The sequence below is a fragment of the Mustela nivalis genome (genome assembly GCF_964662115.1).
Source record: "Mustela nivalis genome assembly, chromosome: 1".
Taxonomy (NCBI): domain Eukaryota; kingdom Metazoa; phylum Chordata; class Mammalia; order Carnivora; family Mustelidae; genus Mustela; species Mustela nivalis.
The window spans coordinates 198,062,709-198,074,990 of NC_139020.1; the positions used below are offsets into that span (position 1 = coordinate 198,062,709).

General features: G+C 52.4%; 1 protein-coding gene across 5 annotated transcripts in view; it reads left to right on the forward strand.

Annotated features, from left to right (window-relative positions):
* Positions 1-12,282, forward strand: part of PFKFB4 (6-phosphofructo-2-kinase/fructose-2,6-biphosphatase 4) — a 34,928-nt gene that overhangs the window by 10,189 nt on the left and 12,457 nt on the right. For 3 of the 5 annotated variants that reach the window (XM_082686004.1, XM_082686003.1, XM_082686006.1), the window contains exons 4-9: positions 2,944-3,010; positions 6,123-6,197; positions 6,556-6,612; positions 7,336-7,457; positions 9,827-10,034; positions 10,620-10,766. In XM_082686004.1, the coding sequence (XP_082542130.1) occupies positions 2,944-3,010; positions 6,123-6,197; positions 6,556-6,612; positions 7,336-7,457; positions 9,827-10,034; positions 10,620-10,766 (676 nt within the window). The remainder of the gene's footprint in view (positions 1-2,943; positions 3,011-6,122; positions 6,198-6,555; positions 6,613-7,335; positions 7,458-9,826; positions 10,035-10,619; positions 10,767-12,282) is intronic. The other 2 variants (XM_082686005.1, XM_082686007.1) reach the window with 1 other exon arrangement.

A 12,282-nucleotide genomic window follows, 5' to 3' on the forward strand; every position in this document is an offset into this window, starting at 1 on the left:
CACCAGGGAAGGGGAAGGGGAGTCTGTTGTTCAGGCCTGTGGCCCAATTGTGGGTGAAACTGGGGGCAGACTCTTGTGACCCAGACAAAAGGGAGGGGACTGGTATTTGCACTCCCACTTGTATGTTGGGCGCATGCTGCCCGTTGTCACTCCTCCTGCCCATTTTACAGGTGAGGAAACTGAGGCTCAGGAGTCTCACATGAGATAACACATTTCTGCCCAGAGCCCAGACTTGAATCTAAGCCCACACCACTGAAGACTTCCGTGTCCATCTTTCTAGTGTTACCCAGTTAGTAGGTCAGAGGTTGTGTTCAGTGCCAGTTCTGCAACAACTTCAAGCTGTGGGCACCCACTAGCTGGTTTGTCTTCTCCTGCATGGGGGCCAGTGGTGTCACCTCACTCTCCCAGATGGGGAGGCATGGTCTGAAAGTGATGGTGTTGCTTGGGATCACGCAGGGTTTGAATCTGAAGCCAGGCCTGTCTAAATCCAGAGTGTCTGTGGGAAGAATAAGGGAGCTGGCCCTGCCAGGGCCCACCAGTAATTCAGCTCAGGCCTCCTGAAGGTAGGAGTATTGGGATTAACTCAGAGGGGGAAACGCTGACTTGGAGAGTTTGGGGAGCTAGGCTAGGGTGGCCCAGATGGAACAGAGGCCCCAGTGGGAGAAGCTGGGGGTGGTTCACTGGTGCCTCCCTGCAGGCAGGCCCTCTGACTATTCCTGGAAACCCTCTCTCCTGGATCTGAAGGCTAGCTCTGGCCCCTGGGCTTCAGGACCATTTCCCAATAACCAGCCCAAAATGCCCACAGGTACATGGCAACACAGAAGGATCAGACTTTTTAAAATGGGAAGCCTGAGAAGGGAAGGCTAGACTGTCCAGAGGCCTGGGTGACCCCAACACGTTGTTGAGATCCCTGGGGATACACAACGTTGATGTCTGTCCCTGACACCGAGCACCGTGGAAGGTCCAGGGAAGGCATACAAAGTCACGTGTGCACACGCAGGTCACGTGAACACACGTGCCATCGGGCACACTTAGTCTCCTACCATACATGAGCCTGTGTGCACATACGCCTGTGGGCACATGCTTGTGCATCTAACAATCCTATTCAGGTCTGTCTTGACACGGTCCACCTGGAGTTAGCATCAGTCTGCACAGGGGAAGGGCTCAGTCCCACAAGACTGTCCCTGCTTCACACCCACACCCCCATACGCTCGGGCTCCCAGGCTGTTGGTCCCACGTCTCCACTGGAGCCCCGAGATCCCCCTCTCTGGGTGTTGCCTCAGCCAGAGCAACCTGCCAATCTTAGTCCAGGATCCAGGGCATTCACACAGCTGGCCAGAAATGGCTTCAGCAGTGCGTTGTCCAGACTCTCAGAATTCAGGGTTTTTCTTGGCAGAAGAAAGCTCTTTTGTGTTTTTAAAGATTTTATTTATTTATTTGACAGAGAGAGAAAGAGAGAGAGCACAAGTACACAGGCAGGCAGAGGGAGAAGGGGAAGCAGGTTACCCGCTGAGCCGAGAGCTTGATGTGGGGCTCAATCCCAGGACACTGAGACCATGACCTGTGCCAAAAGCAGAGGCTTAACCCACTGAGCCACCCAGGGGCCCCAGAAGAAAGCTCTTTAAAGTTTTAACCAAAAGACCGGCTGGGGTGCAAAAAGGTCACAAAGAGGCATAGGAGCAGAACTGCTTCTGGGGACCTGGACTCAGCTGTGCCACCAAGTTGCCCCTAACCCCAGCAGCCAGCCCCCTGCTCTGCCTGGCCTGTGCCTTCATGCTCAGGCCCTGGGGCCTGGCTGGTGAAAGGCCCCACAGCTCCATCCTTGGATGTACTGCAGGTTTGTGTACCAAATCCGAAGATCAAACAAATGGAAGAACATCTAACTTTCTAACTTTACTCTTGCATCAAGAAAGTGCAGGTAGGGGCGCCTGGGTGGCTCATATGGTTAAGCATCTGCCTTCGGATCAGGTCATGGTCCCAGGGTCCTGGGATCGAGCCCCGTATCGGGTTCTCTGCTTAGCAGGGAGCCTGCTTCCCCACCCCCACCCCCAGCTCTCTGCCTGCCTCTCTGCCTACTTGTGATCTCTCTCTCTCTCTGTCAAATAAATAAATAAAATCTTTGGGGGGATAAAAAGTGCAGGTAATAGATAAAAGGCTCGAGTGATCTGCCTGTCTGCAGACATTAGAGGAGAAAAGGATAGTATGAGGAAGACCTTACGTAGGGCAGCCCATTTCGCAGCAATAAACCAAAAGGCTGAGATGTTCTGAAGGCGATATAGTTGATGGTTAGTCATGGGGAAGATTTCGTCTTCCAGAGGGTCCGTGGACATAGGTGCAAGAGGCAGAGACACAGCACCCTCCTCCATAAGAGTTTCACATATTTGCTCTTCCAGGAAAGCAAATGGAATATTAAGTATAATGTCGCCCTGGGGGCCAGCAACAGTCTTTTCTCTCCCTACCACTAGCCCCCAGCACTCACACACAAGGAATCATCTGGTTTTAAAAGTGCTTATTTTGGGGGTGCCTGGGTGGCTCAGTCGGTTAAGCATCTGCCTCCAGCTCAGGTCATGATCCCTGAGTCCTGGGATCGAGTCCCACGTTGGGCTGCCTGCTCAGCTGAGCGTCTGCTTTTCCCTCTGACTCTCAGTTTCCCTCTGCCTGCTGCTCCCCCTGCTTGTGCTCTCTCTCTCTGTCAAATAAATAAATTCATTAAATCTTAAAATTATATCTATATCCCCAGTGGCCAGGAGCACATAGCCTTCGGGTTATAGGAGCAGAGTTAGCAAAAGTACTGAAAAGGACCTCAAGGAGAAGGAGACTTTGAGAAGGGTAGGGGCCCTAGGGACTGGGCCCTTCCTGGTCAGGCTAGGATGTGTCATGTTCTGTGGCCCTCCTGCCTCCAGGGTCAGGTGTAGGGCTGACCCTATGTTTTCTCTTCTGAAGGCAGTGTGCACTGGCAGCCCTCCGTGACGTCCGGCGGTTCCTCAGTGAGGAGGGGGGCCATGTGGCGGTGAGTGGGACATCCCCCCCCCCCCCCGTGTTTTTTGGGAATGACGTGGGAAGCCTGCCTACATCCACCCTTTTGCTTGTCAAGTGCCTAGCAGGGAGGGGAGGGTATATGTGGCTACAGCAGCCTCTGGCTGCCAGGCCCTGAGAGGAAGTCTACAGTCACCATACAGAAGGAATCCGGAGGCTGGATGTGTGCTGGGAATTTCCCTCTGGACTTGTGGTTGCATTTGACCTAGTAGGTCTTCCTTCTGGATACTCAAATTGTCGGTCACCACATGTGGTGATCGCGTTACCTAAGTCTTGAGCAAGTATGATTTCTGCTAGGCTGGAGAGAATCCTGCCGCGCATTTAGTGGCTGTTCCTGGAACCTGCTGAATCCTGGGTAATGGAATTCCAACAATGTGCTAGCCCCTCTCGTCAGAGGGATGGGTGGGGCCAGCTTGAGCCTGGGCGTCTATAGGAAAGGCCCCTCTCCTCACCCTATGCAGTAGAACACAGGAACTGCTTTTTCCTTCCTTTTTCCTCTTGGAGGTGTGGTTCCTGCAGCTCTTAATCTCCCAGCTCCACCTGACTCAGTCCCCTTCTTGGTCTCAGGAGTTCCCTCGTCCTGGCTCCCCAGTTGAAGCCCTGCTCTTGGCTCCCGTGTCTTCTTTTTCCTTGACTTACTGACTTGTTTTGTTGGAGCTCATCCTCCAGTAGCTTCCCAAGGAAGGTACTTGGGAATTACCTTGCATGAGATCTTGCGTGTCTGGCAGTGGCTTTTCATCCTCCTGTCTGATGGTTGGGTTTAGGTGGGAAATATTTTTCCTTTAGAATTTCCACAGCATCGCTCTGTTGTAGAGTTGGCTTCTAGAGTAGTGTGGAAAAGCCTCATGGCATTCTGATTTGCTGATCTTCCCAAAAGTTTCGTCTCTTGGGGCTGGTCATGCCCTTTTCTCTGGGGAGAACTTGACGGCCTTGTGGTGGTCTCCTCCATTGTGCTGGGTCCCAGGGCCACCCTTTCTAATGTGAAACTCTTTTCTAACAGGTCAGGGAAAATGTCATATTGCTTTAATAAACCACCCCCACCGGTTTCTGACAGTTGATTTTCTGCTCCACTCCCAATTTTCTGAGCTGCTTTTTCGAGAACTCCTGGTGGTTTCATGCTGGACCTGAGCCCCAGTTATCTTTTTTTTCTCTCCCGATTTCCTATCTCTGTCACTTGTGTTCTATTTTCAGGGAGACTTTCTTAACATTACTGTACAAGTATCCAGTTGAATTTTTTTTTTTAAAGATTTTATTTATTTATTTGTCAGAGACAGAGGGAGAGAGAGCGAGTGAGCGCAGGCAGAGAGGCAGGCAGAGGCAGAGGGAGAAACAGGCTCCCTGCCGAGCAAGGAGCCCGATGTGGTACTCGATCCCAGGACCCTGGGACCATGACCTGAGCCGAAGGCAGCTGCTTAACCAACTGAGCCACCCAGGCGTCCCTATTCAGTTGAATTTTTAAGGAATTTCTGTGATCATATTTTAATCTCTAAATTCTACATTTCTTATCTTTGAGTGTTCCAGTTTTTTATTTTTTATTTATTTTTTATTTATTTATTTATTTGTTTATTTTTTTAAAGATTTTATTTATTTATTTGACAGAGAGAAATCACAAGTAGGTAGAGAGGCAGGCAGAGAGAGAGAGGAGGAAGCAGGCTCCCTGCCGAGCAGAGAGCCCGATGCGGGACTCGATCCCAGGACCCTGAGATCATGACCTGAGCCGAAGGCAGCGGCTTAACCGCCCAGGCGCCCAGAGTGTTCCAGTTTTTTAGAACTCTGTTTCTGTTTCAGGGTTCTTACAGTATTTTGTATCTCTCTTTAGATAATAGTTATAAGGGTTTTTTTTTGTTGTTGTTGTTGTTGTTTGACATTTCTTTCTGTTCCCTGTCCCATCTTCATTTTTTCACAGTTCGTTTTATTCTTTTCTATGTAGTCTCTGTTTTTCACGTTGAGGTTTTGCTGGAGCATCCCATGAGCCCTGGTTGAATGCCGTCTTAAAAAAATGATGCTCAGGGGGCGCCTGGGTGGCTCAGTGGATTAAAGCCTCTGACTTCGGCTCGGGTTGTGATCCCAGGGTCCTGGGATTGAGCCCCACATCAGGCTCTCTGCTCATCGGCGAGCCTGCTTCTCCCCTCTCACTCTGCCTGCCTCTCTGCCTACTTGTGATCTCTCTCTGTCAAATAAATAAATAAAATCTTAAAAAAAAAAATGATGCTCAGGACACCCAGTGGCTCAGTTGGTTGGGTGTGTCTACTTTTGGCTCAGGTCATAATCCCAGGGTCCTGGGATGAGCCCCATATCAGACTCCTTGCTATGTGGGGAGCCTGCTTCTTCCCCTGCCTGACACTCTCCCTGCTTGTGCTCACCTTCTCTCTCTCTCTGACAAATAAATAAGTAAAAAAAAATATATTTTTTAAATGATGCCTTAAAACCTGGTTTTAGACATGCGAGTGAATGGGTCACTCCTGAGGGCACATGGACAGGTCCCAGCGGTTCACAAGGAGGCCCAGGCGGGTCAGCCTGGCTGGACAAGGCAGGGAGAGGGCCTAGGGCTCCACCTGCTCTTAGTTTCACCACCAGGCAGTCCCCCTGTTTCCACTGCACACTTGTCCCTTTTCCCTGGGTCCCTTTCCTGATGCTCCCCATTCCATTCAGGTGGGTGTGCTCTGCTGGCCGAGGGCTTGTGTTTGTTTTTCTCCGTTTCTCTAAGTTAGTCCCCAGAATTCTGCTAACATCTCTCCTGTTCTCTTTCTTCTTCTTTTCCCGTCTTTGCGGAGTCTCAGGGTAGAGTGACGATAAACGGGGATTCCACACTCCACGTTTAACTGGTTTTACAGGAAGTCCTGTTGGCCAAGCATGGACTGAATGCCTGCCGGGAGCACAGGCACCCACTCCTTCCAGCTTCCTTGAGGCGTGTTCCTCAAGGAAGGGGAGGCCTGGCCCAGGCCCTGCAGAGACTGGCCAGGCAGGTGGCCTGGGCACCAGCTGGTCCCCGTGAGAAAAATGGTCCCTGTGCAGCTGCTGTTGGCTGGCCTCCCACCTCCCTCCCTCTGGGGCCAGAGTCCGAGTTAACCCTGGTTTGGTCCTAGGTTTTTGATGCAACGAATACCACCCGAGAACGGAGAGCGACCATCTTTAATTTTGGGGAGCAGAATGGCTACAAGGTGAGGCGTCTTTGGTCCACCTCCTCGGTTGGGTTCGGACCCTCCAGGTCCCTGTCACAGCCTCCTGATGTGTGCGGGGGTCAGGCAGGTGGGCTTCTGGGTGGATGTGGGGTATAGGGGTTACTATTTCCTCTCCGCCTGGGCTTTTCTTTCCAGGGAAGTGGGTGTCTTGTGGGAGGGTTCTGGGTAGGGTGGCACCTAGTTTGGTTTGGGGCTTCTCGAGCCTGTCCCCACCCCAGAAGAAGGGCTCTGGGGTCAGCCTGGCCCTCAGGGAGGTGGGAGCTCCGTGGAGCCAGGCCCAGTGCCCTGAATGTGTCTGTGGTTCCTTCCCTCCTGCCCGGCCTCGTCCTTGCTGTAGACCTTTTTTGTGGAGTCCATCTGCGTGGACCCCGAGGTCATAGCTGCTAACATCGTGGTGAGTGGTGTCTCTGACCTTGTGGGGGATCGTAGTGCAGCGGAGGTGGCGTGGGACAGCGAAGTCCATCTGCGGTTTGGGGCCAGTGTCTAGGCTGGCCTGGCTTTGGGCTTCTTGAGCTTTGGGTGTGGCAGGGGAAGGCTGTACAACGCCAGGTCAGGTGATTGGAGACTCTCCCATGCAGCGGCCGTGTAGCTGGGGGGCGTGCACTCTTGTTCCCTCGTCTTGCCTTCCCCTCCCTTTCCCCATCGTCATTCCCTGGACAGTGGGAGAGGAACTTCAGCCTCTGCAGGTAGGGAGTGGGGGGTAGGAAGCGATGTTTATATTTTGAAAGAGAAAGAGATTTGACATCTCTCCCCTACACCCTATCTCCTTATCCAAGGAATGAACATCTGGGTTGGGGGAGATGGTTCAGCTGGGAAGGGGCTTCCAGGCCCTTCGCCCCTGTGGCCTCACCTCCCGCTGTGGCACAAAGATGAGGACTCCCCCCTTCAGCTGCCCTGTAGTAGTCTGCCGGCACTAGTATGGAAATGAAGACCGGGGGACTGCTGGACTCTTCCTAACGGAAGAGTCTCCTGGGGTCGGCCTCCAGCCTCATGCCCCCATCCTTGTCCTGGCCTCTGGCTCAGCATCCCCTCACCCCCCGCCCAGCATCCTCCTTGGTCTCTGGCCCTGCCTGGCCTCTAGCCCTCATGTGTCCTTGCTCTGTGCCTGGTCCGACAGCAAGTGAAACTGGGCAGCCCTGACTACGTGAACCACGACAGTGATGAGGCCACAGAAGATTTCATGCGGCGCATTGAGTGCTATGAGAACTCGTACGAGTCGCTGGATGAGGACCTGGACAGGTGAGTGAGGCGAACACTGTGTTCTGCAGCTATGATGGGTGGTGGGCGGGGGTCCTGCTCGGCTACCTCCTTGTGACTCGCCGGCGTGGTGGCTAAAGGGCGGCCCCAACAGGCAGAGATGGTCTGGCCTTGTTCTTCCCTTTGGGCAGAAATTGTGGGCCAGGGACACCTAGGTGGCTCAGTGGATTAAGCCTCTGCCTTTGGCTCAGGTCATGATCCCAGGGTCCTGGGATCGAGCCCCACATCTGGCTCTCTGCTCAGCGGGGAGCCTGCTTCCCCTTCTCTCTCTGCCTGCTGCTCTGCCTACTTGTGATCTCTGTCTGTCAAATAAATAAATAAATAAATAAATAAATAGAGGTGACTTGCAGAACCCCTATTACCTTATGTGAGGCTCTGCAAGTCAGAATTTTCTGTTATTCCATTCGACTCTTGATCTCAGGGTCTTAAGTTCAAGCCCTGTATTGGGCATAGAGCTTGCTAAAAAGAAAGGAAGGGAGGCACCTGGGTGGCTCAGTGGGTTAAAGCCTCTGCCTTCGGCTCAGGTCATGGTCTCAGGGTCCTGAGATAGAGCTCCACATCGGGCTCTCTGCTCAGCGGGGAGCCTGCTTCCTCCTCTCTCCCTGCCTACCTCTCTGACTACTTGTAATCTCTGTCTGTCAAATAAATAAATAAAATCTTTTTTAAAAAATAAAAAAATAAAAAGAAAGGAGGGAGGGAGGGAGAAAGGAAGAAAAAAGGAAGAAAGAATTTTCTGCTATTCTCTTATAAAATCAAGCCTAATTTCTGTGTGAAGGGCCTTCCCACAGGGCATTTGCAAACATTTCATGTTCTGTGAGTGCACAGTTTGTGTTTTGAGGCGGTGGGGGTGGGGGGAGCGCCCAGATCCTGTCTACATACAGCTGGCAGTGGCCTGTGCTGGTTAGCTCCACAGACTCCTTCTGGAATGGCAAACCCAGCAAAAGTAAGTGTTGGGTGGGGAAGGGTCTTCAGACCCGCAAGGGGCATGCAGTTAAGGCTCTTACAGTAGAAAACTCTATCTGTAAAGGGTCAGGTAGCAAATATTTTAGGCTTTGGGAACAGTCTCTGTTGAGGTATTTAACTCTGCCATTGTAGTGCAACGGAGACATAGACAATATGTCAATAAATGGGCATGACTCCTATTCCAATAAAACTTTATTTACAAAAACAGGCTGTGGGCCGAATTTGACTTGTTGGCCATAGTTCACCAACTTCTGTGTAATAGCCTAGTGGGGGCTGTGGGTAAGTCAGTAACACCGTGGCCCCTGGTAAAGTATTGCATAGTCTCAGATCATAGCCAAGACACAGGCGACAGGGTAAGTTGTGCAGCATTACCTGAACGTCTGGGATATAAACGTGGACATGGGTCCTGTATGATCATAGGAGAACATCTCGTGCGTACAAACCAGGGGGAACAGGCGCCTGGAAGAGAGATGATTTCTGGGCGTCTTTACAGAACAGTTCCTGCACTGACTGAGCGTCTGTGGCCAGCCCAGGGCAGTCGGCACCCACTGCCTGGGCCTCTGTGGTTTTTTGTGTTTCTCCAGTCACCCCAAAACAGTGGCTCTTGTGGTTCTGTGACATGACTGCACGAAAGGGGCTTAGCCAGATGGAGTGCTCCTGTCGGATTCCTCAGTTGATGCTGCTGCTGTTTTTATTGGTGTTTGTGTAACAACCCTAAACGTAAACGCAGGCCCTCGGGCCAGACAGTGAGAACTCAGCTAAGAACCTTCAGACGGCCTCCCCAGGCCAACCCAGAGCACGATGCCCGAGAAACCCCGCCTTTCCTCCTGCTGTCTCCCCAACACCCAGCAAACATAAACAGACGAGTGAGCGGGTTCTCCCAGCCGCTCCGCTGCCCAGCTTGAGCGAGCAAGGGAAGTGGCTGAGCTGGGGTACGGAGCAGGCTTCCTGGGGGAAGGAGAGGCAGGTCCAGGAGTGGCTGGCCAGGGGAGCGGAGGTGAAGAAGGTTTGCCAGCTACCTCAAGGTCAGGCCTGGAAAAAACTCTCTCTTCTTCACCTTACAGACTGTGCGTTAAGAGCTCAGAGGTAGGCAAGTGGGGCCTGGGGGCCACAGAGCTGGGGTGATAGTCACAATGTGTATGACTGACCCTTTCGATGTCACCTTTTGGAAACACAATAAGTGTTGAGCACCTCTCACGGGGTCTGTCTGGATGTCCCACGTGTTGTGTTGCTCCCTCCTCATCCTGTCACTTGCACACCCGCTGCCCGTCCCGTGTGTCGTGATCTCAAGCGTGGTGGTCCGGAGGACACAACTCTGTGGCTGGCAGGCTGAGCCCTCGGGGTCGCAGTCACACTTACCTGTCTCTGTCGCCCTTCTCTCTGGAAAGGGATCTGTCCTACATCAAGATCATGGACGTGGGGCAGAGCTACGTGGTGAACCGCGTGGCCGACCACATCCAGAGCCGTATCGTGTACTACCTCATGAACATCCACGTGACCCCCCGCTCCATCTACCTCTGCCGACACGGAGAAAGCGAGCTCAACCTCAAGGGCCGGATCGGCGGGGACCCGGGCCTGTCCCCCCGGGGCAGGGAGGTCAGTGCATGTGTGTGTACGTGAGCTGGCCTGCTCGGGGGTGGTTGGGGGAGCCGTGGGCAGCTGGGTGCATGTATGCATGTGTTCAACGGGACTGGCTCTAGCTCTCGTAGCTCATGTGTAATATAGGTGGATGACCTTCATTCAATCTGGAATGTTCCTATCATGTAGGAAAAGTCACCAGGCACCACGCTTGGATCTCTGGCTTCCATGTGAGCTATCACCAGCTGAGCCCCTTTCCTTGGAAAGGCACGCTGTTATGGGAATGACCCAAGTCCCTGCAATGCAGCTGATGGCTGCCCCGCAGTCTGGGGGAGATGCTCAGGCCTCTGTGGGGAGGCCATGTGGTCCGGGCCATCCGGTTGGGAGGTGGGCGATGGCGAGGGGCATAATGCTTCACAACTGGAATTCGGAGCATCTGGTAAGAACGTGTAACGAGAGCGCTCGCGGGTGTGGGTGCTCGCAGGAGGTCAGTTCTCTGTTCTGAGGCTGGGTGGCATGATTCTGTTGTGCCCTATGGCTTTGTGGTCCTTTGAAGGGCCGCCTTGGGCCTGTGAGTCTGAATTTGTTTCTGATGCATTTCAGTTCGCCAGAAGTCTGGCCCAGTTCATCCGTGATCAGAACATAAAGGACCTGAAGGTCTGGACGAGCCAGATGAAGAGGACCATCCAGACAGCCGAGGCCCTGGGTGTGCCGTACGAGCAGTGGAAGGTCCTCAACGAGATCGACGCGGTAATCAGATGCCCTTTGCCGCCCTCCCAGTGCCCCCGCCCTCCACTGCTCAGTGCCCTCAGTGCCCGCGCTCTGCTGCGGGGTGGCCCCAATGCCTGCCCTTCACTGCTCGATGCCCCCAGTGCCCCCGCCTGCCGCTGCTGGGTGCCCCCAGTGCCCCCGCCCTCTGCTGCTCGGTGCCCCCACCCTCCGCTGCAGTCCCTGCCCCTCCCTTGCCTGGCGTTCACTATCCCCATCTGCTCACCATCCCCACGGACCCTCACTGCCCCCACCCTCTGCTGCTTGGTGCTCCTGGGCTCAGCAGAGCTCAGCCAGGGCGACTGTGCCAAGGCCCTGGGGCAGCTCTCTCCTTCACTTTCCTTCAGTTTTTAGGGATTGGATTCCCCCCCGACTTTCCTTCTTTTGAATTTAACTATCTCGACCAACCAAAATTTCTTCTAGTATTCCAACATAAGCCTTAAAAACTGATCTCTCTCCAGTTAACTCACTTACCAATAACCACCCATCTATCTTTTCCCTGTTGATTTATTTCATCTACTTTTATATTAAGTATGATTTACAGTATCATACAGATTTTATTTTATTTTATTATTTTTTAAAGATTTTATTTATTTATTTGACAGACAGAGATCACAAGTAGGCAGAGAGGCAGGCAGAGAGAGAGGAGGAAGCAGGCTCCCTGCTAAGCAGAGAGCCCGATGCGGGGCTTGATCCCAGGACCCCTGGCATCATGACCTGAGCCGAAGGCAGAGGCTTTAACCCACTGAGCCACACAGGCGCCCCACACACAGATTTTAATTATGGTAGTTTTTTAGTCTGTTTCTTGGCCATTTGGGTATCTTTTGTGAGGTCTTTCGTTCTTTTTCTTCCCAGACTGGATTGTCCGCCTTTTTTTTCTTGGTGGTTTTTAGAAGTTCTTTATGTATTCTGGATACGCTCCAATGTTTGACTGGGAGCTGGATGTTTTGGATGAACCGTGCTGGACATAATTTAGGCCCAGGTGAATGTTGCTCTCCTCCGAGGATTAACTTTCACTTTGGGCAGCCGGTTGGGGTGGGTTAGTGTAGTCGACTCAGGCATAGAGCAATCGCTAAGCTGCGTTTTGATCTTTGTAGAGGGCAATCAATGTTCAGGTCTTCCTCCTTCTCCTAGAATGTGGCCTGTAAGGTTCTGATGGAAAACCTTGTGGGCCCAAGCTTCTGTTTCTGGCCCCTCAGCCCAACTCGGCCAGGCTTCTGTCTACTCAGTCCCTACTTCCTGTTTGGCTTCTCCTCCTCACCGCCTCACCCCGATTTTATTGAGATATGATCGGCATGTAACAGTGTGTTACTTCTAGGTGCACAACACGAGGATTTGGTAGAGTTATATATTACAAAATTACTAAAATAAGTTGTCTGTCAATGGCCATAGTTATTCATTTTTTTTGTGTGTGTGAGGAGAACTTTTAAGATCTGATCTCTCAGCAACTTTCTTTCTTTCTTTTTTTTTTTTTAAGATTTTGTCCATTTATTTGAGA